The following is a 26,605-nucleotide window of genomic DNA, read 5'->3' as shown; positions in this document are numbered from 1 at the left end:
ATATTTAAAGGGGTTATAATAAAGTTACTAATTTCATCGTTATAACCCGTCTTTTTTGTATTAGTTACTTTACCTATCCTAAGTAAATTGATAAGTAGATGTTGTCAATATAGATATAGTGACTAGTGGACAATATAAACTGTGAACAATCGGATGGCATGTCATTTTTTGTGGAGATTTTAATATTTCTTTACTGCCTTTAAATATTCATTATTTGACTTTTTTGCTTTTGGTAATGAAACATTTTAAGATGTGTATAATTTGTGATAAAATAATTGTATATGAATTTGTGTGGGATAGTTTAAAATCAATAATGATAATTATATAATAATTCAATTTGTAAAATTTATTCTCATCGATTTCTTAATAACTAGTTAGTTATAATTTGTTATTTATTATAGATTCAAATGAATTATTGTAATTGTATGTCCTATTTTTCAATTTGATCAGATCGGATGCAGTTTGAATATATAAAAAGTACAGTATATTATAAAGCAAAAATGTCACTGTGATAACAAATTCATGTATTTTTGGGGAAATATGAATCCAAAATGCGCTAAATGGTGTCATTGATAGTGTGCACTTTTATTTAGTATAAAATACAAACTAAAGCACATTTATCTTTTCATGAAAATATAAAAAAGCCACGTCCCTTTTAAAATTAATTATTTATATAATCAGTAGTGACGTTTATTTATAAAGAGGGCTGAAGTGATGCAATAAGAACAAGGTTTCTTTGACACGAGTTATTTCGTAAGACTTCTGATCTTCGAATGTGACGAGTGGGTGTAATGTGTATATTAGGTGTTATTTTCCGGTATGATAAAAGCTGGATATTGTATGTGTTCATTGTCATAATTTCTTCAAAGAACTGCAATCAACTAGTCTTTACCTATTTTAAATGAAAATATCAGTAAAAAGTGTTTGTTGTTGAAACATACTTAGTTCGAAACAATTTATTATACAGCTTGCTCTCCGGATTTTGAAATTAACATTCTACTGATAAATGTTTGATACATTTGTTGGATCATATAAAATAACAATCATCTAGGAGCCTATACATTGGTATGATAATGCTTGACCTACAGAAAGCTTTTGATACAGTTGACCACAACATACTATGTAATAAGTTAAGAATTAGGGGGTGATATCTACAAATTTTTTTTAGTCTTATCATATTGGTAGAAAACAAAAGGTCAGTGTAAAAGGAGTCAAATCAAGTTTTCAGAATATATGTTGCGGTGTTTCTCAAAGAAATATATTAGACCCTTTATTATTCTATGCTATATTAACGATGTGTCAACAAGTATTAGTTCTGAATGTAAACTATTACGGTATGCTTATGCTAGCACAATTTTATATTCACATAAGAATCCTGATGTTATATCAGCTCGTCTTAGTGAAGAACTCGAGTCTAGTAGCCAGTGGCTAGTAGATAACAAACTGTCACTACTATTGAAAGAGTAATCAAGGGAACCAAGGTTATGGCGGTAATCAAAAGAATGTAATCCAGACATGGAAAATTAAAAACGGAGTGCATTCTATTTAGCTCAAAACGATAACTTTCAAAAATAGAAACATACAACGTTGTCTGCAATAATCACGCTGTTTCTTAAAAAAATACCTTGAAATATTTAGGACTTAACATTGATAAATTTCTTTCTGAGGAGATATTTTCCAATAGTAGTATTAAAAAAATAATGCAAGACTTAAGTTCTTATGCCGACAGGGTAAATGCTTATCAGAAAATTCTTGAAAAAGATTAGTGTCAGCTCTCATAGAGTGTCATTTTGATTATGCTCGTCTTGGTATGACTCTATCTGTAAAAATTCACCACATAAATTACAGATTGTACAAAACAAATGTATTACATATTATACATGAAAATTGTAGGTCCTAAAACCAGAATAGATTGTAATATTTTAGGTTTTTTAAATGTAGAAAATACAGTTAGACAACTCCAGCAAAACCATGTTCATATTTCTTTATAATAAAAAAATCCAATCTATATGATGGATAACTTAAGTCAGAGGTTGTCATCAGTATTTACACGGTCAAGTGCGTTCAATTTCTGGGTACCACCGAGCAAAGGTCAACAAAAAAATGACATTCTTTTATAATGGTATTCTTTGGAATTCGTTACCAAATCATTTGAAAATTATAAAAAAAAATATTAAATTATTCAAAATTAATGTTAAGGAATACTTAGCAGAAAAAAAATATCAAATTGTGTACAGATATATTTTATATAAACCTGCGTAAGTCATGAGATATTTTTTACTGTTTATCTTGTTGAGTAAGATATATGACATACTGGGACCCCATTGGAAATATGCCATGTGGCTTTCACGGGCTGTCCCAATTGGATATCAACATCTTTGTATAGGTATTTTAGTCATTATTACACTTATTTTACACAGATTTTCTGTATGAATTATCATTATGATATTTAACATATATGATACAATAAGTTTTAACTTTTAATTAAGTATGTATTTATCGTTTCTGTAATATCTTAATGTGCTTCACAATGCTTGTATATGCTGATAGTTGATAAAATAAATCTATCTATCGATCTAGTATTTTCTGCTTTTTCGTTTCGTTAAATTTTTAAGCCAGGTCACATCCTCCGTTAACAGGATAATTGCTCCCCAGTAAAATTCCTTAGGGTGTTTCTTTGATCCAACAAAACAATATCTTCATCAGATGTGTCATCTTTTAAGTCTGATGATCCCGGAAAACAGTGTTTAAACGTTAATGGCAGTCCCTTTCACGACTGAAAAGTAAATATTTACCAAAGAAATTGATGGGATAAGAAATTCCACAAATTCTTCCTGGTATAAAAATGTATCTTTTCATTGGAGAAATAAACACAGAAGATACTGTCACTTATTACCTCATCACGACCAGTCAGAAAACCAAAGTGTACAAATGTATTGATTAATTTTAGTAATGATTAATTCTGTCGCATCATCCACGGTTCCAAAGGAAAAGCCTATACTGTAAACATACTATTTAAAAGAACTGACGTGGTTAGAATTAAATGTCAATAGAAAACCCTTGATAACGTGCATGTCTCTAATGTAGAAATTCAAATATTTATTACAAGTACAGCAGTACCTAATCCAGCCTTATATAAATTAGCTTTCATTTTACCTATATATATTGTTGTTATATTGAACTGCTTTGTTATTTGTGGTCAGATGATAAACCAGTAAAAAAATCCAAAATGAAGTATCTAACAAACTAAATTTTGAAATGTGGTGTTTTTGTTCTTTGATACATACATGAATGACATCATTTTTCTAAACTTTTCTAAAGCAGGATTTGTTTTCTTAATCTTGTAAAAAGTGTCAAAAGAGTCTGCTGAAACAGTGCTACAAAATTGTGCAAGTAAATGAGTTCTGAATTCTTCAACTAAATCATCCTACAACCTTTTTTTTCTATTATGGACACATAGATACGACAAGTTAACTGTCAGTCTTGAAATATATTTATTTTTACAAAACATGCAAAACAATGTTGATGAGATCTGTAAATTCTGTTTCATACCTAATGTTAAACCTGATCACATTCATACAATTCACATACACCTAGTACATAGTCTTCTACACCAATCACTATCATATAAATAGCATGGGTTAACGTTAATGGAGACATGATAAGCAAGGAAAGGGAATTAAGAAAATCATCTTCTAATATAATCAGTCAAAAAATATCAGCTACGAGCCAAATAGATTATTTTTTTTTCTACATAAATGATAAGTAAATGGTACTGAATTTTTCACTTGTCCAGCTCAACTTCATTTTTCTGTGGCTTGGGAGTAGTGATTAAAGGCACAGACTGTGTAACTGAATGCAATCTTAAAGATTATTTTAAAACAAAAAGAATTTTATTTGGTCAATTTCAACATTTTCAACGTTTACCTGAATTGAAATGTTTCAATTACCGACTGAAAGAGAAATTGAGAGAATAGGTAAGGGATAAATGCCAGTAGAACCCTACTTCCCTTTTGTAATATAAAAATACTGAGTAAATGAGCATATGGTTTGTAAAAACAATTCTTAACAAAGACGAAAGACATACAAGAAAACACTGCCCATACAGTAGATAAAATTCATTCGTAATTTTTAAAGAAAACATTGCCTTTTGTCTACAGTTAAATACCACAACAAATATTTTACTATGATTATTCTACAACACATAAGGGCTATTCCAGGAACAAATACCAAGGAGAGCTTTCAAAAACAATTTGCATTCTAATATTTTTTAAAAATTTGATTGAAGTTAGTCTTCACTCCAACTACTGAGAGACTGTCCATGTAGACACCAGGCAGATCATATGATACGGGCAGCAAATAGTCAAGTTTATGCCACTATTTCTATTTTCCTAATATAATGTAAAACTCATTCTGATGTCAAGAAAGAATAGGATTTGTCTGTATCAAATGCAGATGACCTCAAATATATTTTTAAGATCCCAAACAAATCAACTAAATCAGGGAGATAAAATATATGTTCCTTTATTTTCAAGGCTTCTAATGCTTTCTTCATGTATGTTATTTATTTTATTATTACAAACCAACAATCATTAGAAAAAAATGAGTTTTTTTTAAATTTCAGAAATTCGCTATGTACCACCCACTGCCTGATTCTTCCATGTACACAATCTTAAAATACAAGTTCAGAAATATCTAACAGATGAATAGGAATAGGCACATTGTGTTTTTCCTTTTCTAGTAAACCATATCATTTGCTTAATAAACTGGTACACATACTGACTCCTCTATTTTAACCCATAACTGGTTTAAACAGGTTATATTTATTTTTTTTTCCTCTATTATTTTTACAAATGTTGGCAATAACAATTCCCATATGAACAGAAACAAATTTTCTTTTCTGGAATAGCCCTTGCCTGAGGTAAGACCGTATTGTTAAAATTTACATTATCAACATTCATACTATAACAAAATAAAAACTTCTTTATCACATAACAAAAAACAATGCACTAATATTCTAAGTAAAAAATATAAAATTATCATTCAATATAAATTTACAATTACATTTTAAAATGTGTTTTCTCTAAGAAGGCCCCATCGTGAATACTCCATGGGAACTGTAACACGGGAATTTGTTACAAGAGAGCTTTAAGCTCAAATAATAGAATAAATGATTTGCCCAAGAAATGTATGATAGTATTGCATGCGAGATTCTAATTTTAGAAATACTGAGATTGCATTTTTACATAACTAAAAAGTATTGCCATTTCATAAGTAGATATTTGTCACTTAAAAAAAAATACTGCACAAATTTAGGTATTTTAAATCATAAGTCCTTAAAAAAATGTTTTTATTACAAGCAGTCTTTTTACATACATTAACATGTAAAGTAAAACCCTCATTTTATGAGGACAAAATAGAACACTTTCTTAAAAGTGAAGGGGAAGTAACTAGTGCATTTTTTTTTTAGAGAAAACACATTTCAATACAAGAACGTGAAAAGTTTGTGTCCAACAGACTAGAATTAAATATTGTAATAACTATGTTCATCATTAAGCACATCATATGACTTATGTATATACAACCATAGAAAACAAACAACACCTATGAACCAATACTCCTCCATCAAAACACCTTGAAAATGTTTTAACCATTAGAGATGATCATAACCACAGCAGATTCAAAAAGACCAAGAACACACATCCAATAATCACTCTTGACATATCTTTTAGGCTGAATTTTTCAACGACAATTAATATACCTTGTAGAAGAATATAAACTAATATGATTCCAATATCAAATATTCAAGACCCACACACTTTTCTATATGGCTTACCATGAATATTCATAACTCTTTAAAGATGTTTAATGAACATAAATCATTACACTAAAAAAGTTGTAAACTGTAAGTTTTGAGAGTGAGTTTGTTCTAATCAATGTGAGATAGGCAATTAAATTCAGTAATTATACTGATAAAGACTTTACATTCAGCTTCATAACTTAACTTATATTTTACAAAATAAATTTTGGACACAGAAAAACTTCTTGGAAAACAATGTATGATTTACATAATATAGAAATATAGTCAAATACAGTTAATACAAGTTATAGTCTTCAGCATACAAATGCACTGACTGACTGAAGCAGTTTTACTGGCCATAATAGTGTTCAAGCCTTAGCTAGTACCTCAAAACAAAGCAAGGAGTCTGTGGATACAGGGCTTGTAGGTTACGTCATTGTCTAGAATGGGTCCTTCAATTTCATTCAAAGTCATATTTAGTTGTTTATAGAGACTTCATTCTAAAGCCTTAATAGGATGATGATAATACAGCACTCAATAATTTAACACTAAAGTAAGTTTGGTAATAGCTCACAATAGAATATTCTGACATCTTCTAGAAAACTTCATAGTTATGTACTTGAAAGTAGCAAAGTTGTGAATGATTTAAACTTTAGACATTCCAGATAAATCAAGTACACGACTTACAAGCCCTATACTGAAGTATACATATGTGAATCTTTTTGTGGTTATGATCACTTCAAGAAATCATGCTGCCTTAACTTGAAATGAAAAACAAACGAATTACAAAAACATTTGTACATAATGATGAACAGATGAATGTCTACCATGCTTTAGCATAAAGAATGGTTTATAAATAATTATATAATAAAGCTTTTAAAGATGTCTCATAAGCAGTAAGTAAAAATATCACATATACAATAAATATAATATGCTGAAATCACTTTTTACCATTTTTATTTTATTTTTTTTATTTATGCTGACCAGTTTACATATTAAAAAGAAAACAAATGCCAAAACCACAGGAAAAAAAATGCTAGCAAAGTTTAACATGATTATATTTAATTGTTTAACAAGAAAATACATCTGAAAGTTATATTCATGAAATGAGCATAAAGTTCTATTTTTTATCATTATTTAGAATAGAGTTACCTCCCTTCTGATATTTAAAAGCTGACTACAGGTCATCAGACTTGTCCAATCTCTGTATTAAGCTGATATTTTAGTAATAGCATATACAGCTAACAAAAGTTTCATTAGTTTTTATTTTATCTAGTGCTAAACATTTCTGTTGGCAAATCAGTCTCCTCAAGATGTACAATGATATAATAAAACAGTAATTGTCATATCATTAAAAATTACAATTTATACTTTTGAAATTCACTTTGTTCTACCATAGTTACTTCTTAAATTAGTTAACAAGAATGAGATTCTAATTCAAAACAGAAAAAACATCTTTTCCGGTCATTTTGTTATTTATCATTTCACTATAGCACCAACATAAGAACATTAACTACAAAAAATAGGACAAAAAAACCCCACATTTTACAATATAATTAAGGCCATATACATGTTAAATTGAGTTTTGAAGAATAATATGGCAAAGCCAGTTACACATTAATTTACTCCAAAATATTAGTTTAACTTAAATGCAAGCTAAGAAATTTCTAAGTCATAATTTGGAACTTTAAACCAAAAAAAAAAAAGAAAAACAATTTTTTTTTCACTTAAATGCTTATCTACTACTCAAACAATACTTAAACTTATAGTAAACCAATTCTTTACCATACATTTATTTCCAAGTAAGAGCTTCAAAATTTACAGTACACAAATTACATTTGTAATCCAGCATTGACATTAGAAATTAAGATCGGAACTTTTTATTTATAGTAGTAAACTATTAACAATTCAAATACATGTACATAAATATTATGAAAGCTGAACAATGGAGTGACCATATCAAATACTGGATACAAAGTTATTAACACAGAAACAGACTGAATCACAAATTACAAAGACTTCAATGGAATGAACAAATCTTGGACAATTATTCTAAATGCACTTCTTACAATTTCAGGATACCATATATATATGTATTCAGACAGAGAAACAAAATATCAAGACAAATATTTGAGATGGGAAAAACACATTATGTGTTGTTAGGCAACCACACATTCAATGACAATTCTTTCATTAAATTCTACATACAAATACTTGATAAGTAAAAAAAAAATCACAATAACTAATTAGAGCACTTCTTGTGTCATGAGCCAGTACCAGTCTGTGCTATCCTCTGGTTATTTAACCCTGGTTTACTAGGGGTATGATGCTGGGGGGTTAACGACTGAGCTAATGTCTGTAACAACTGAGGATCTGTAGCCTGGTTACCTGTCAGGGTTATCTTGCCACTGTTTATATCACTAAGAAGTTGTGCAGGGTTTGGGAAGCCATTTTGATACATGTGAGGTACTGCTTCTAAGTTTGAGTTTACAGTCAACTTGGAGTTAGCTGATGTCACCATTGTACTTGCTGGAGGAACAACTTTGGTCCCTGCATTCACAGAAGTATTTGTGACATGCTCATGAGATTGTTGTACTGGAATCACATTAGTATGATATGGAGTTGATGCATTGTGGGTTACTGATTGCACACTTCCTGTCACATGATTTGTCAATGCTTGGGAGATGATAGGTGAAGGGACTGATTTATTTCCAGTAGAAGGAACACTAAACTGGCCATTTCCTGAAACAGCCTGTTGTTGAAACAGTTTAGGGTGCAACATATTTCCAACAAGTTGGTTAATTTGTTGATTTCCAACTCCTGCAATAAGATTTGAAGGAAATGATTGATTAGTCACTGTCGTACCAGGAAGAGATGTATTAAGTATCTTCTCCATTGGATTTTTCACAGGATAGAACTGCTGAGTCTTACATAACTGATTGACAAGGTTTTGATGAGCTTGTTGATTGAGAACAGTACTTTGCACACCAGGCGGCAAAGGTGGTGTTCCCACTGGGGAAGAACAGCTAATTCCAGGCCTAACACTATAAATAGAATTATTTGGAATAGACTGTAAAAGTTGCTGATGAATCATTTTTGCTGTACTTTGAGAATTGATTGATACACCAGTGGCCGGCACTGGTACTCTCACATTCTGAACAGAGTTAGGAGTCTGTGGTGATCCTGGACTATGAACCCCATGTGGCACAGGACTACTAATCTGATGAACTGGACTACCATGATGAGAGTTGATGAACTGATTCACTTGATGAACTGCACCTACTTGTTGAGGGTGTCCTGCTCCTGTACTACCCCCTGTCACAGGGATAATTTGACGCATTTGGCCTCGCCCAGGCATCCCAAGATGACCAGGATTAACTTGTTGAATATGACCTCTTCCAGGGGCTAGTTGACTGGTACCAATTTGCTGATTCTGTCCCCGGCCAGTGTTAGCGACAGTCATATTGACAACCATTCCAGAATGTTGTGGAATTGAAGTTTGTACATTTTGATATTGTGGAGGTGCAGGTATTGACTGTTGAGATTGGTAAAACTGTGTTACTTGCTGCTGTGTAAAACTTGCTGTTTGATTAGCTGAAGAAGCTAAGTTATTGGCAATCATACTGATGTTCTCTTGAGCATGTGCATCATAAGCACCATTGACGACATCGCCTCCAATATTTGATGTAGTTGGCTGATTGGTCAGCAGTGAAGCAAGAATTCGGACTTGTTCATCATAATCATTTGTAGAGCTAAGAGTTTGCTGAGCAAATGACAGATCCATGTTAGCAGCAGCCAAGTGTCGTTCAAGTTCTTCCATTTCTTCTTTTGTTGGTTCATGGTCACCATTTTTCCCTATAAAATTAGAAACGTTTTCAAATATATTAAGAAAGAGGACACTCTCTTTTCAAAATTGTTTTCTTCAATAATATGACTTGTGTAACATCATGTATACAACCAAAAGTGCCGCACATGAGAATCATATGGTTTGCAAAATATGATTATCATATTTATCAAGCATGATAGGATAAACATATGTGTCAATTCACATATGATTATTGCATGATTATTTAAGAAATTAATCACAGGAACTCCATTTTATCATTGTTTTACCACAGGCTGCATTTATGTTGCAATAATTTAACCCAAAGCAATAGCAATGAATTAAATATCAACATAAATGGTCGGCCCTGTGGTAACGATGGATAAAATAGCAAGTCCTTGATTTATTAAGAATCATATAGAGCTACTTTCTTCATATTTTTTAGAAGACACAGCCTATGTGTGGCACAAAACAGCAACCGTTATGGAGAAAAAAATCTGTTGTGATGTCCGTAGAATTGGGTAAAGCTTATCAAAGACATCGGACAAATAGATGTTGGTCATATGTTAATCATAGTCTTACCATGGCTGTGGTCTCAGGACCTCTCAAGCATATAATGTTAGAACAAATGATAATCATATGTATTTCATGTTTTCAAGCCAGAATCATATAAAATTTATGTTAAGTGAAAGTGTAAGAATCAGGCAAAATGGGAAAAATCAGGAACATGCATGTCAAACCCTACTGATCTAACAATATAACAACATCACTCAAAGATGCTTTCTCTATTTGAAAAGACCAACATTTGATCTCTGCATCACTAGATTTTCTCAGAAATTTTTCAATAGAATGTTAGAAAAATACTTTCTTGATAGAATTATCTTCCCTTGAAATGTTCATTTTCAGTGCAGTTCAATGAACTTCTAACTCAAAGCACCAATATGACATGGACATTTTGTCTTATTGCTTTGATTCTGATGGTGCAAATAGTCATATTACACTGTCAAAATGATGGTTTTTTTTACATTCTTACAGAGACTCACACTTTAGTATCATATGATGATTATATGATTATGATATGAATTGAGCACAATATGATTATCATGTCATGTTTGAGGCACATTAGGCACAAAACAGCATAAAAGACTATCTGTGAAATTGAATTACCTCTCTTTGGCATACATTTAATACGTAGAAAGTTCAATAACTTACTTTTTTTAAGGTCAAAATTCTGATTATACAACAATATGGCTACAACCCACCCCTTTCACAAAACTGTACAGCTGATGTGTGGCATCATTGTATTAAAATTGGCAAAATGATTATTGAAACACCTGTTTACATGACACACTACTTATTAATTTTACATGGCTTTATAAACATCCAATGCAGAACCACATAGATTACAGAAAGCAATGAGTATTATAATAAACTAATGTAACTATACACAGTAAATATAATTGACCTATTGAACCTACCAGAAAACAGGTCGAAAGTTTCATCAGGAATTTTGTTCAATACGTCCTGGAAATCTTCTTGTTCTAATAATCTTGATGCTTGTTCTAAAGGTAACTCAAGTCCTTTATTCAAATCTAAAATAACAAAAATAAAAAAATTAAGAGAAACCCCTTACTTGTAACAGAGTGATTAATGTTCGTTTTTGTTTGTTTGTTTGTTATATATTTCAACAGCAGCAATATTTCAGCTATATTCAGACGAAATATTTTCTCTCAATTAAAACAAATTATGTCATAGTAAATGTACTTATAAATCCTAGTATTTGCACTCAAAAAACATTTTCAGATATATCAGCATTTCAGAATGAATCACATCATTCATTTTAATAAAAAGGAGCTAAGTTAATTTAATTAATTAGGGGCATTTAATTGATTGAAACAGGAAAGAATTTTTCATATAAATGATTTAATAACAGAAAATTGAGGAGAAGTGTACAATACAATGATAAAATACATCAAGAGGTATATTCTGTCAAAAAAAGTGTGCATCCAATCAACTTTTTTCATTTTATGGAACCATAGGTAAATTTTAACACACTAAAGAATACAAAAGCAAACAATAAGAAATTAAAAAATGACCATTTAACTTATATACCACCCCTGCAGGACTCTTAGGTGGACATCTACTTAACATTCTGGATGCTATACATTAAGGTTTTGGTTTCTTGTTTTTTTTTCTTATAACTTCTTATTACTTGTGTTTTTTTTTTAACTCTAAAAACTCTGTAAACTAGACTCTGTCCTTTCAGAGTGTTTCTTTTCTTTGTTTAATTTTCTACAGCCATTTTCAAAATTTTTGTGTTGTACCTGCTGGTAGATTAGCAGCTAAGACACTGTCAGGCAGTTCCCCAAAAAGATCTTTAGGTTGCACAACTTTTGGCTCTGCCACCTTCTGCTGAGGGACAGGAGGAGTGGGTATGGTAGTCTTTGTTGCTGGTTGTACCGGCACTGGAATAGGAACTGGTATTGGACTGGTTGGTTTTGTGTTTTCCTCTTTGTTAGGAAGACTTAGTGTGTCTTCTTCATGCTCTGACTCTTCTGATGCACTTCCAGAGTGTTCCATTTCTTCCTCTGCAGCATTGGCTGGCTCTGTACAATAAAAAAAATTATACAAATAAAACTAAGGCAGGAGGTACATGTAAAATGCATGTTTTTAGTGTATCAGCTTCCCTGAGTTTTTAAAGCTTCATCCACTTGTACTATTATTTAGTGCCAGTTCACATAATAGGTCTCAGTATCATATTAATTTTCCCATAGACTTCTATTGTGAAGTGCATATTTTTGGGGATTTTTTCAAAAATGTAAATTGATTCAATAAAACTTTCACTTATGTAACATTTCTAAGGACATGTGAAAAAATTTCCTGCAAAGAAAATAGGGTGAGTCCATGAAGATTGAATAGAAAAATAGTCTTAAACTATAAATAGCCATTTTCTCTACTTTCACTTTCGTTTTGCACTCATCAAACCAACCTTTTCATTGGAACATTTTTATGTTATTATGTGAGATTTTCTTTCAAAAAAGTTTTTCATGTTACAGTGTGACATTTGCTCTATTTTATAAGTCATTGTTCATATCTTTTGACAAAACATTAGTTTGTAGAAAGGCAAAAAGAAAATGCACTATATTTTTATGGCATCCATGTTTTGAGGTACACCCGCTCAGGGATATTCAATGCGATACTGGTTTTGATACCCTCAAAACAAACAATGCTTTTTCAGTCGACATATGCTCTATTTTCACATAATGATAATCCTTTCTGCAATCAGATCTGCACTTTTAAGAAAATCATACATTCATCTTCCACTAAAAGCATCCAAATGAATCCAAATCAAGAAAGATAACTCTTGCAAAGTGCTAACTTCATGTACAATCTATATATTTCTTATACCCAAAGCACAACAACCAAATGAAAAATAATACTAGCTATGTGATCAGTGAATGATTCTGGGAAAGAAATAAAACTGAACTTGGTGGGTTTTTGGCATGCAAGAATAACCTTCTGTCGGTTTTTTTTTTTTTTTTTTAATGAAAATGAATTAGTGGTTTATGATTAATTAAAATCAATCAACAAACTTTCAACCACATCAAGATATGTCCTATCTAATAAGAACTATAACTGAAATTATTCAGGAAGACAGCACTCCTTAATTTTAATTTGCACATGGTCAAATTGCTAAATAACCTTTACTGAGAACCCATTATAAGATCTATGTGTTGAACCTTACCCGAGAGGATATCCTAAAATCATTCAACTTGTTACTAGCTACCTATATCAGTTCAAGAACATGTACAATATATTGTAAAACAACCAAACTGCTTCAGAAAAAACTATATTTCTACAGTGAAATACCTGAATTTTCTTGAACTTCTTCTTCCATTTCCTCTGTTTGAGTCTGAAGTAGTGCAGCCTTCCTCTGATTCTTCTTCTTCTTTCCTTTCTTTGGGGGTCTTGTAAGTGCAGAAGGTTTAGTTTTCTTCCGAGGTCTTTTTGGTTTGATTTCTTCATCTTCAATTTTGTAGTTTTCATCCTAAAACACATAGCAAATCAACGATGAAATTCCTCAAATAAATTACAATCATAAATTGAAATTAGCTTCTTTTATTGATCACTTACATTGAACCGTAAACATTCTTCCAATCCATCAAAGGATTTTCCCATTATTGATCAAAGTGTGGAAAGACAGATGGAATGACCTTTCTAAGAACTACCCTATATCCTTTTTTTTTTAGGAAATATTCATTATTTCTTTTTAATTTTACAATTTAAAGACAAATAAAATCATTTACAGGTATATAAACATCCTCATTCAGTTTACAGACAAATTATTCAAAATAATATGCATTAGGTCATACAAAAAAAAATGCTTCGGTTCCCAGGCCACTTTTTAAAAAAATTGATGAAGGAGGGAGGCTTTTATTAATATTTTTTCTGATCAGAAGCATGTTTTCTTTTTTTCCCCATAAATTTCATTGAATTGAACTATTAAGTAAATGTACAGAATGTTGAGAAGTTAAATAAAATAAAACATTACATTAAAACTTTACTGGAATATCAGATGCAGCAAGAAATAAGCACCATCTCTGCGCCACGAGACAAAATTTGACTTTCATTTTTTAATGATCAGTGTTAAATAAGTGTCTCATTCGCATCATGTTTTTTACCTTTCTGTCAAGCGCGTGATGATTCCGTTAACTAATTAAAAATTGGTTCCAGACCAGATATGAACATTTACAAATTATACTGTAAAAAAAATTGTAAATGCGGGAGGGTTTATAGGGATGCGAAAGGCCTATGCACCTAGCATGTTTTTTTTAGCATTAATAATTTCAAGAAGATTACTTACAACTTCCCTGGCATGTTTGACACACAGAGGTAGTTCATGGGTTAGATCTATCACAGGAATACAACACTGTACATTATCAGCTGTCTTAGCAGTACAGTAGTCAAACAACTGCTGATCTATGTTATACATGATATCTAATCAATGTTAAAGAAAATGCTTAAACAATGGTGGGAAGCAATTATTAAAATACATTATGTATTTATTAAGCCATAAAAAAATCTATCTTTTTAGAGTTGCATTCTAAACAGACAGAGTATGTAGCACAGCATTTTCATCCATTTTTTTTTTCGTTCATTTTGGTTTTCAATGCAGGTTTCTCCTTCAATTCAACCAATTCATTTGTCTTGGAGTTAAACTTTATGGTCAACTTACTTGTGGCACTGTTCCTATATTTTTCACTTAAATTGATAAAAAATGAAATGAAATTCACCTACCCACCTCCTAATTTTAAGAAATGTTAGATGAGAATCCAGGAATTTTTTTATAATGGCTTTAATATACATTTTTATACAGTTAAAGTCCACTAGGAACGGCCATTAGAAACTTGCTTTCCTTTAAATAACGTTTATTAAATTTCAGCACTACAATTCTAGTTGACATGGACTCTCCAATGCTAATTTTTTTTACAACTGGGTTGTTGAAATTATTTTGACAAAAGTGAAAAAGCCTGTCAACTCAAATGCAAGAATGACTGAAATGACTCCGGTTTTAAAATGAAATTATCATTTGTTTCTTCAGTCCATCGATAAAACAACTTATATGAAGGTAGAGACAAAAAAATGCCTGGTTTTGTGAAAAATACATGTAACAATGCATTCTAAGAGTTGTTTCCATTTACATGTTTTATAACCCTACTCCTGGTCATTTTACTGGTCAAGACATGCCAATACAAAACTTTGAGTCTTTTCATTATATTTCCAAGTCTGCATCATTTGTAAATGGTTTGATTAAAATCAAACAGTACTGCTAAAATCTAATGTTCACGGTTTAGAAAGAAAGTGTATTTCAAAGATCAAAGGGCTATTGGTGGTAACTGATCATTCATTCTGATTTAGTGAACTACATTTGAACAAAGTGTAATAATTTCACCACTTCATTGTTTTAGCTTGGTACAGATCACATTAATTTACAGTTTAAATGTCGCACTATTAAATGACCCTGATGGCCTGATGTGTGTACACACCATTAATACCAATCCAGTAATATAAGGTCATGTCTGGAATTCTGGATTAAATTGTTAATTTGAACAATGGTCCACTTCAATTATTTGTCCACAGATGAAATACAGACTTTTGAAAATGGCTGGTTTGAAGGGAAGATTGTTTTTTTTTAGGGTCCTTTTTGGAAAAGTTTCACAGGATAAAAGTAATTTTGGCATCGTGTAAGGCAGCCCACAAAATTTAAGGGAGGTGTTAGATTTAAATACATTAAAAGTAGCAATTGAGAGCATAAGTTACGCCAAGACTTGAAAATGCAGTGTTAGTGTAAATACCATACAGAATTTTTCTATTGTGACTTTGATAGCCTTTTAATTTTGAAAAAAAAAATTCGCAAATTGAAATAGGAAATGAATAGAGACATGAAAAAAGTCAAACAAGCTGTTAAAGAATATCATAAATTCATAACAATGGTTGTAATATCAATCCATTGATCTAAATTGTAGACACCTGGCACTAAAATAAGTTATGAAATTAGCTTTTAAATTGACTAAGTTGTCATACTTATCCATCATATAATAAATATTTGGCTTCACTCACATTTACTAATATATGGCCCAACCCCAAGTTAAAAGTTTCATCAAAACACTAGAAGAAGTTGAGCTTAAAAGACACACAATGTACATAAAAGGTTGTACAGGCAAACATGTTACATGTACATCGTACACTGTATATACCCTATATAACTGTGTTTGCAGCAGGGTATAAAAACTTGTCTCCCTACGAAATTCATTAAATGGCATTTCTCCGTCAAAAATTATAATAGGATACGTTTAGTACAATGATTAGCACATGGGACCACAGGGTTGGAACATTGTACTTCTTCATCATTCTTGTACAAACACTGCCTCCTATCCAATCCCCTACGTTTGTATCTGAAAAAATTAGAATAAAATATTCTGAGAATACTGAGCTTGTAAATGCAGCTTGGAGTCAAAATGTTTCTTTGTATTGTTCAAACAATTTTTTTTTGTGAATAGGTTTTTGTTTGGTTCAGCAAAGTTTACTAGGTTCAATGTGTATCCAATTTTTTGGCTCCATACAATCAATTCTGTGATGTTATAAATTAGGTCTCTTAATTTAAAAATAAAATACAAAACAAAACAAAAACAGCTTACTGGTAAACATTCAACCATGAGGACATGTTTCAAATATGATAAAAACTAGTATTCAAACAGAATGAAGTTGAAAAATCCCAAAGTGTCAGGAACTTGATTTTTTTTTTGCTCATTTCATTCTTTGATATATACCTGTAAACTTTAGCCTGAGGCTCATGTGATTTTTCCTTTATGGCACACACTGTGGGTTTAAAACTTTCCCTTGCAGAATCAATGAGCAACTGTGTTGTCGATTTGCAGGATGAATGTTCTCCAACATTTCCTTTGAAAGCTTTACGAGCTTGAGAACAATGCCTCCGTAATCTTGACCTCAATAAAGCTAATTTAGTTGTTCTTATCACATCATTTTGACTGAAAAAGAAATAGTTATTATATTAATTATCTTGAAAGAAAAAGCTTAGCTGGGTGGTGCCCAATGGTGTGTTTGTAAAGGCAACTCACTTAAAAATTACATGTAAATGAGTGTAAAACTCAAGATTTCACATTTGTTAAGTTTTCAAACGAATAATACATGCACATGTAAGATCAGAATGTGTTGTTATTATTAATGAATTTGATAATTAAGAAATATGTCTATTTAAGGTTACCCTTCATACTCAGCCTACCCTAGCACTTTTAAGTGCTATTTTTTAATGAAATGCAACTGATTTATCATTTTTTGTTGAGCACTTTAAAGTCAAGAAATCCTCCAAAAAAGTCTACAAAAAATAATTTTCAAAATTACCTACCGTTTTTAATCATTCAATGAAACCTTCAACCAATTTTTTTCCTTGGTCTTTCTTACATGTACATGTATGACCAAAACTACATGAAAAAAACTTTCACATCTTACATGTACATGTTCATAATGTATTATCAATATTAAGGCATTAATTAGTATTGTGCTGGTTTTAAGGTAATGAGAGACTGAAGAAATCCATTCTAATATTGATACTACCATCCAAAAGCTACACAGGTTAATCTAAAGTAGCTTGCAGATAGATAGAAATGGTAACTGATGTGTTAAAACCTAATTTTTATCTTATTGAAAAGGCAACAAAAATGGACAAAGGCATTCCATCCTTAAGAGAAGAGAGAGAGATATATATTTGAAATATATTTTTGGCTGTCTGAACTTACTCTTCTTCTTCATCTATCATCTCTTCATCAGAAGATGCTGAAAACCATTTAGGTTGCCATGGCAACAAGCCCTCGATATCATCATCACTCGAGTCATCTGAACAACTGTCAACACCTACAATGCAGTAATTCATTCATTAATTTAATTTCCATAAATATATATATATAAATGATGTACATGCAGTGAATAGATCATTTTAATATTTTTATTTTTTTAATGAAGTTCACAAAAATTTCTCCTATAGTCCAAGTCACCTCAGATTGTTTGCAGTTTTTTGCGTTTATTTTTGTAATTACTCGACGATTCCTTTCAAAAACTTGCCATTTTATTCATGTCGTTCTGTACTACGATTCCCTTACAATTATTTTTCGTTCTTACCTCCGAGATTGAAAAAATTCAAAATTTATTTTTCCTACGAGAATTTTGCATTGAATGTATTGTGTATCCGCCATCTTGTTTCTATGGGTATTTTGAAATGTTCCCTATTATCTCACAATTGAAGAGGTGAAATAACATAATTTCCCGCCATATTTCTGGTTCCCTGCTAATTTATTACTTTATGTGGTAAGACTCTTATTAAGTACCAGTTGTAGCATTTTCATTCGGAACTTCTGGTTTTGTCTTTTACTAAAGGTAAAGAGCAGAAATATGGCGGGAAATCATGGTATTTCACCTCTTCAATTGTGAGATAATAGGGTACATTTCAAAATATCCATAGAAACAAGATGGCGGATAAACAATACATTCAATGCAAAATTCTCGTAGAAAAAATAAATTTTGAATTTTTTCAATCTCGGAGGTAAGAACGAAAAATAATTGTAAGGGGATCGTAGTACAGAACGACATGAATAAAATGGCAAGTTTTTGAAAGGAACCGTCAAGTAATTACAAAAATAAACGCAAAAAACCGCAAACAATCTGAGGTGACTTGGACTATAGTCATTGATGTCTCGATTGGGCCCTGACCTGAAAGTCTGGATTAAACAGTTATTCAGTTATTTTCTTTTAATTTTGCATGGGAAACTATCGGTTTTCAGAGGTACTGTAACTTCTGGTTAACATAGAAACTGACAAATTAAGTAGCACTCCACGTAAGAATCATGCAAAATGTGATTCATGGTTGGAAAGCCTACAAAGTACATACTTTTATTTTTGATATTATGTTTAAAATGCCATAGTTAACATATGGATTTTCATTTAGCCCTTGTTCATAGGAGATAGAAATTATATAGAAGATACCTTAGAAATCAAAATTAAGGGATGTAACTCTGTAAATGACACTAAAATATAACAGAAACTGTTGGATTTTTAATGTGAATGATCTCCTTACAGCAGACATACATGTATTGGAATATGTAATACATTTCATCATATACATGTAGACCTATAAAGCCACTTGACAACAAAAATAAAAATGTGTAGCCTTTTTTACCGGTGTATTACAGAAATTGCAGGATTCTTAGCTGGAATACTTGTAAGTTTTTTAACTTGAATAAGACATTATAGTAAGCTGGATACCATTACATTATCACTCTGCATTGTGTATGCAAGTACAACATATACTTCTATCATCTGATTCTTATCTTGTTATTTAGTAAAGACAAAGCTATACACTTCATGGTATTTTTATGCTTATGTACATATTAATGATTTTAGGAGTAAATATTAGTTCATACATGTATAAATGTATGCTCATGATTAATGATTCTACTATGTTTTAGTGTCAGGTGATCTCAAAAATAAATATTCTTACTCACATGTATTTTGGCTTTTCAGTGTGAATAGTAATTACAATAATTACATTTAATGTTACATTGTTTGTACCAACTTTCACCCATCACGTATGATTAAAGGACTACAAATAGTGTACAGGATTTGCATAATGTGTTGATTGATGCAAGCTTACATTTGTACATGATTAAATCAAACCCATGTCAGGCATGGATACTTACCAGCTTTCAACAGAGAATGATTGTAGATTTTTCTTTTGACATAATCTTTATAATATTTCCTAGCCATATCATTTTTGATCTTCTTGTCAATATCCTTCTCTGGTAGAACACGCTTTAATTTTGATGGCTTTGCAGACATGAGAGAGGGAGAAACACTTGGAATAACACTCAGAACTGGCTTTGTATATGTTGTCTTGCTGGTACCCGTTCCTGCTACTGGTACCTTGTTCTTAGTTTGATGTCCTACAGCACTACTGTAAGGAGGAGGTGGAGGTCTTATTTGAGGCGAAGGAGCTGTGAAAGTAACTGATGTTGTGGTCGTTGACCCTCCACAAACTGTTGGAAATGTGGTAGTGATCCCTGATGGAGAAAGCAAGGGAGGGGGTGGTCGAACAGGGAGACTCATATTTTCCTGCTGGGGACTTGGTTGAGCAGGTGGTATCATTTTTTCTCCACCAATGCTTGGGTTTATTTTACCTCCTGCTGTTGTTGAGTTGAGGTTTATAAATGGTACTGGAGTTTGTTGCTGGTTTAAAGAGGCCAACAAATGCGGTGGCAATGTGGCCAAAAATGGGTTTTTCGTCAGAAAAGCAGCAAAGTTAGTCGGCAAAACAGATGGGTTAGAAAAATCTAAATTAAATGCATTTGGTACATTTGTTTGTAAAGACGATGGCATGCTTGGTGCATTAGGAACTGATGCTTTGCCTGGCATTCCAGGAAGAGATTGTAATGGGGTACCATGGGGAACATCCAATGGAACACTATGGGTTACAGATTGCACAGGTTGACTACTGACAATTGTTGGTGCTTTACATATCTTTTCCTCAGAAGTTACAGTAGGAGAATCAACACGTGATACATGCTGCACTCTTTCAAAAGGCTGTTTGAAGTAATTAGGTGGTGGTCTTTTTAGTTCAATACCAGGAACACTAGTAGCACTTTTCTGAGGTTCAGTTGGGGAATTGTCAAAATGATTGTAAGCTGGAGGTGTTCTTTGAGATTTCTCAAAATCCATATGGTTAGCAAATCCTGAATAAACATTATTTATTGATCCTGGATGCAAGGGAGATTTTCCCAATGGTGACTGTGAGTGAGATTGAGATGGTGACTCTTGTGTTCCCCTGCGTTTTGATTTGATTCTATTTTGAGCAATTCTTGTTTGAAGACTATTCATTGTCCGTGAACTTTTATCCTTCCCTTTGATGTCTTTCAATTTCATTATTTCAGTTTTTGGTTTTATTTTTTCCAATTTCTCAGCAAGTTCAGGATAAAACTTAGCAATACAGGAACTACCATTTGAGTCACCAGGAGATTTTGCCAGGCTTTGATGAGCTTGAGATGGTGAACCTCCAGCTGGTGAGGGAGTGTTAGGTTGAACAACTGTTGTAATAATCTTATTCTTGTCCTCAGCACTATCCACTGAGGGATCAGGGAAAGCATACGGGTCATCAGGGTCATCTGCAGATTTGGAATTCAATATACTGTCATTTTGCAGTTTGTTTATATTGAACCGTGACTTCACACGGTCCTGAAATGGAATTTTCACATCTGACAACATATTCTCACTTATTTTATCCTTCTTTTGTTTCTTTTCTTTTCTTGGTAACATTCCAAGGACTTGCATGTGATTATTGCAGTATCTGAAGAAAAAAATATTTATTAGTTCTATTATGTTTTCTCTTTCATCATTATTCATTAAAATGATATTTTCATTATTCGTTTAAATGCACGCTATGATTGTTTGTCTATTGTTTGTTTGAACACACGGTAAGAGCGTTCGTTTATTGGGTGTTTAATTGATAGGAGTGTTCGCTTAAATGCAGGATAGAAGTGTTTAGTGAACATTTTCAGTATGTGTAGGTATTGTGTGTGTGGGAAACCTAAATGTCTCAACGAGAGTAACAACTTTTTTAAATTGGAAAGGATCTTTTGGGTTTTTTCCCTCACTAACAGTTTTCCACATACCATGCAAACACTGTGTATGTTAAAAGTATCTTACTCTCTATCTTCATGCTTGGGAATAGCTTGTGTACAGGTCTGTTTACTTGACTTTGCAACATAGGAACATCTTCTAAATGGAGCAGTCGGATCCTCTAAGATGTGCCTCACACAAAAAGCATAGCCATTCAATCTATGCTGGTTACAAACTTTAGAGCTAAAGGAACATAGTGGCTTTTTATCAAACGGCGAATAATGAATATTTTTCCCTTCATACATTATCTCCCTACAGGAGCAAAGGGTAAACTGTGAAAACCTAAAAAAAGAAGACATTTTACACATCAAAAATAATTCGTTTTTTCAAGCGAAAAACATATTAATCTTGCAAAAAAGTACAAAAGGTAGAAAACAGAACTTTCTTATAAGTGAAATTGAAGCTTTGACACAAATAGATCAATTAATAGGAAAGAGTGAACAACCAAAACACAAATATCTTTCTACTTTCTTGGCACAAGTAATTATAATTTGGTTATTCAGGATAATCAGTTGATTATCCAACATAGAATCTACATGTATTATACAGATTTTCTCCATAGTTCATAGCAATTGTTAATATCAATTTTCATATTCTGTGATCGGCAGTACCAAAATAAGCCCTGAGGGGTAGCCATAGGCATAGCGAGTACAGGGCACTGAAGGTGCAAGTATTCTCCATACCTAAGGAAATGAACATAAATAATAATAATACATGTAATAACAAAAAAATAAACAACAGACATAAATCTATCTGCTATATTTAAAATGGATGATGTGTTAATGCTAAATAGCATGTGACGTTTCACAGGAAAATAGTGTTTGAGCTGAATTTGTAGATCAAAGTTTTTGTCAAATTCATGCAATGTTATTGTCTTCACAAGTATATTGAGTAGTTGTCTCAAATGTTTGTCTAGTCATCTAATGGACTGCAATTAATTATAACTCAATACAGGACAGTTATGAAGTATGTATCAATGTCAACAAGTCCTTTTATTTTTACGATTTTCATATTTTATTTGTCAATCTAAAATACCATGTGCTACTTGTTTCAACCGCTGTTTTATTGTGTTGAAAGTTCGGATTAAAGCTGGACAAATCAACAATTGGCTCGTGTTACAAGTTGGCAATTGGATTAAGAATTTTCACAAGTCCCCAAGATATCCATGTTGTGATTTTCTGGGGCACACAATGAATTTTGGAGGTAAGTGACCTGCAAGCTCAGGTACTAACGTCCAAGTTGACAGCAGAGATCAATAAGATTACTTCATTGTGCAGGGTGAATTTCACACCCAGTTCAGTGATTCTTTGTACACAATTAACAACTGGAATATACGATGTTCCAAATGGGTGGGTGTAACACTCACATTGCACGGTGAAAAAAAAAAAAAACGCCTAAAAAAATGTTTCACCGACTAACACAGATTTGAAACACTGTAAGCTCATGAAATGCTGTCGCAAATAAAAGGTTAACATTCATCAACCAGCATGCATGTTCGTTGTAACAATGGTATGAAACCTTGGGTTATTAAGAATATTGTCCCAAGAATTTGGGATATAAATACAGGAAACAAATATCTGCCACTGTGCGGAGCTTGAATCAAATGGTCTTTGGAAAATGTTATCATGCAACAAGCTTTTAATACTAGATCTATAGACAGTACCAAAACATTGTATATACATGTAGTTGTAAATACCGAATTATGGAGTATGGCATTTAACTTATCAAATAACAAACGTTAATAAACTGATCTCAGTTCCGGAAAATGGGGGTTCTCTGTAGCGATGTAAGCGAAAACCAAGCCCATGAACCTGGTTATGTCTCACGGACTTAACTGAATACAAGGAATTAAGTTATTTTCATGAAATTGAATTGATAAGCTAATCATATGCACATATTACTGTTAACAATTAATCTATACTTCTGTAACCTATAAATGAAGTGATGGGAATTCCAGATCATATGCCAAACATATCGATTGTTTGAGCGAGATTGTAGAATTTCACCAGAAACGTTCAATATTCGGAGGGGATTTCCTCGCTTTTCCGTCTTTCCCTTTATAAATAGGGACTTGAAATTCTAACAGTATATAACCTTTACAATCTATCTTTTGAAATATATTATTCTCACCTTTCACATTATTCGTTTTTAAACCTATTTATCAAAATATTTGAAATATTTTCATATTGCAAATGTCTTCCATCAAAATGGCTGCCAAGATATGCGTGTAAATTATGAATATTTATGAGCCAGTGAGGTCCCACATGGGGTTTGTTTACTGGTGATCCGAGTATGTTCCGCTGTGGGACATATTTTGACACCTTTACTGAAACTCAGTGACCACAAAGTAAATACAGACAGGTAAGTTACAAACAAATTACAATAATTATTTCAAAACTGTTAATTTATTTCAAATAGTGGAAGTTCAGTTCAATAATGTGACAACGCTTTACACAGTATTTCCTCCGCCTTGCAAAATATGTTTGGATCATCTTGCCGGTAAATGTATTTTTATGGCAGGCAATTCCTTGGGATTCCCTTCCACATTTGTTTCAGTTGAATTTTGGTATAGTAAAGAAACTTTTTTGCGTTTGAAAATACGTTAATCAGATTTAATACGGTGAGTTTGCCAGACAAGTAGTTCGTTCATATAGAAAGCCATGAGTTTGAATGTGCAACCCCAAACTTTACTATTGAATGAATGATTAAATTACTATAAATAGAAATACCATGTCCGCGATGGTGGTACCCTTTTGCATCGAATTGTCGGTTTTTGGTTAAGTTGTTCCAAAATTACATTTAAGTTTTTTAAAACTGATTCATAACTCCCAAGTTTGCCGTAATTTGCACACCTTAAAAGTTCAAATTAAAGGAATGGGATATTTGTAAACGTTGCTAAAATCGAGGATTCCCCAAGAATTGTATGACGATATTTGTAACATTGATAGCAATTGGATAATGAAATAGATCATTTTTATATCGACTGTTCTGATTGGGCATTAAGGGGATACTCGGTTATAGAGGGGGCATCTAATGGGTTACACAGATTCCGCAGATCACCACCTGTCAAATAAAATAATACTAATTTTATCAGTCTTGTTGGGCATAATTGAACTTGGAGAAATGAATTAATCACAATCTTTAATAAACCTGGTTGTTAATAGTATTAAATATAAAGTAACTATTACATGTAAGATTAATTATTGTATCATGATTATACAAACACTTGTGAAAGTTTATTTTTATCGAAATGTTTTTAAAATTGTTAAATTACATTTCAGGGTTTAAATATGCACCACTACTAGAACATTTAGAGCGGCATTGCACATGAAGCATACGGAAATAGCGCCTGCTATTTATATAGCGTAATGTGTATATTAATATTAAATAAAATATAGAAAAAGTCACTGATATTGATTTGTTTTGTTTTTTTCCTTTTGTTTTTTTGTTGTTTTTTTTTGTATACATAGAATAACGCACGAATTAAAATACTTTGTTAATTTTAACCATATTTTATTCAACACGAAGTGAAAAGGATAAACCAGCAGGCAAAGCCTATGTAAGCCATATCTAGGTAACAAAAGTATATTATACATTCATTCTTGTGCATACACTGCATATGCTAACATATTTAGTTAGAGGGAAAATTGCGGTTTATATGGCTTACTCATGTTTTTGCTCGCCCAGGCTCTCATTACGTGTGAAGCGAATTGTATGTCAGGACAGCCTGACTGGTGATCGGAAGTTGGCTTATATTGTACCATTCGCTTTGCGATGTGTCCATTGGATTAGTCGAATTAAAAAATGACAGGACCCGTTATTTATAATTCCTTCATTTCTTCATCGTGTCATAGTTTTTCTTTCATCTGTTGTCTACTCGGCTGGTGTTTCTAGAATAACAGGCCGCATAATTACTACCATACCGAAGCACTTGGTCTAGGCTATCAGCTTTTTAGTGGAATCTGGTTTGCTTATTTACCTCTGTGTCTGTTGGCGTGTTATTTTGGCTATATTTCATATACATGTTGTGCGTGTCTACTTATCGTGCCTAGTCGTTATCACTGGATTATGTTCTTTTTCGAAAACCTGGTTCACTTGATTAAGTTCTTTTTGATTACCATTCGATTCCTGGTTTACTTGATTTAACATCTGTCTCTAGAACGTTAATTTAAAAAAGTGCACTGGCTTGAATTATTTTTTATTGACACCATATCATGTTGCTTGTACTATGTGCGATAGTAATCATTATCAATATGTTTTTTTTTTTATGTATATCACTATGCAAGCAGGAACATTTTCCTTTCGTTACTTTTATCTGAAATAATATATAATGTGTTTTTGTTGAGCATTTGAAATTATTTATTCTCGAATGTAACAGTTATATTATTAATGATATAACCTTATGCTCATTTACTCTGGTTTACATGTGCGTTTTTATTTTTGTTATTACTTGTTTTTTTTCCAAGTTCTTTGTTGTGTGTATTTATTTTCCTTGTCTGGTCGTCCTTGGATTATGTTCTTTTTATTACTGTCCCAATCCTGCATAGTTCTCTTGATTCCGTTTTGTTAAATGAATTAAGTGCAAAGAATAACCTTTAAATTCACCAAACTTTTTTTTTTCAATATGCTAGTACACACATCATATCAAAAATTAAAAAAATACAACTTATTTCAATAAACCATTGGTTAAACAATGAGAAAAATCAAAATCGTAATTAATATGCGGATACTCCACAATC

The 26,605-nt window shown here is 32.0% G+C and overlaps 1 protein-coding gene across 1 annotated transcript; it reads right to left on the bottom strand.

Moving 5' to 3' along the window:
* Positions 1-5,854: 5,854 nt before the first annotated feature.
* Positions 5,855-24,095, bottom strand: LOC148612951 (uncharacterized). The gene is made up of 11 exons (XM_088594884.1): positions 23,997-24,095; positions 21,894-22,148; positions 19,895-21,534; positions 17,942-18,056; positions 16,955-17,173; positions 16,476-16,579; positions 14,488-14,621; positions 13,494-13,671; positions 11,948-12,229; positions 11,102-11,215; positions 5,855-9,655 (listed from the first exon to the last, which is right to left on the bottom strand). The coding sequence occupies exons 2-11, from the start codon at positions 22,109-22,111 to the stop codon at positions 8,064-8,066; spliced, it is 4,596 nt and encodes a 1,531-aa protein (XP_088451010.1). The 5' UTR covers positions 22,112-22,148; positions 23,997-24,095; the 3' UTR covers positions 5,855-8,063.
* Positions 24,096-26,605: the final 2,510 nt, after the last annotated feature.

The sequence above is a fragment of the Perna viridis genome, chromosome 7 (assembly GCF_037379345.1).
Source record: "Perna viridis isolate PV_CMFRI_1.1 ecotype Kerala chromosome 7, ASM3737934v1, whole genome shotgun sequence".
In the NCBI taxonomy this organism is placed as follows: domain Eukaryota; kingdom Metazoa; phylum Mollusca; class Bivalvia; order Mytilida; family Mytilidae; genus Perna; species Perna viridis.
Note: the sequence above shows the minus strand (reverse complement) of the source record. Positions and strands in the feature narration are given on the sequence as shown.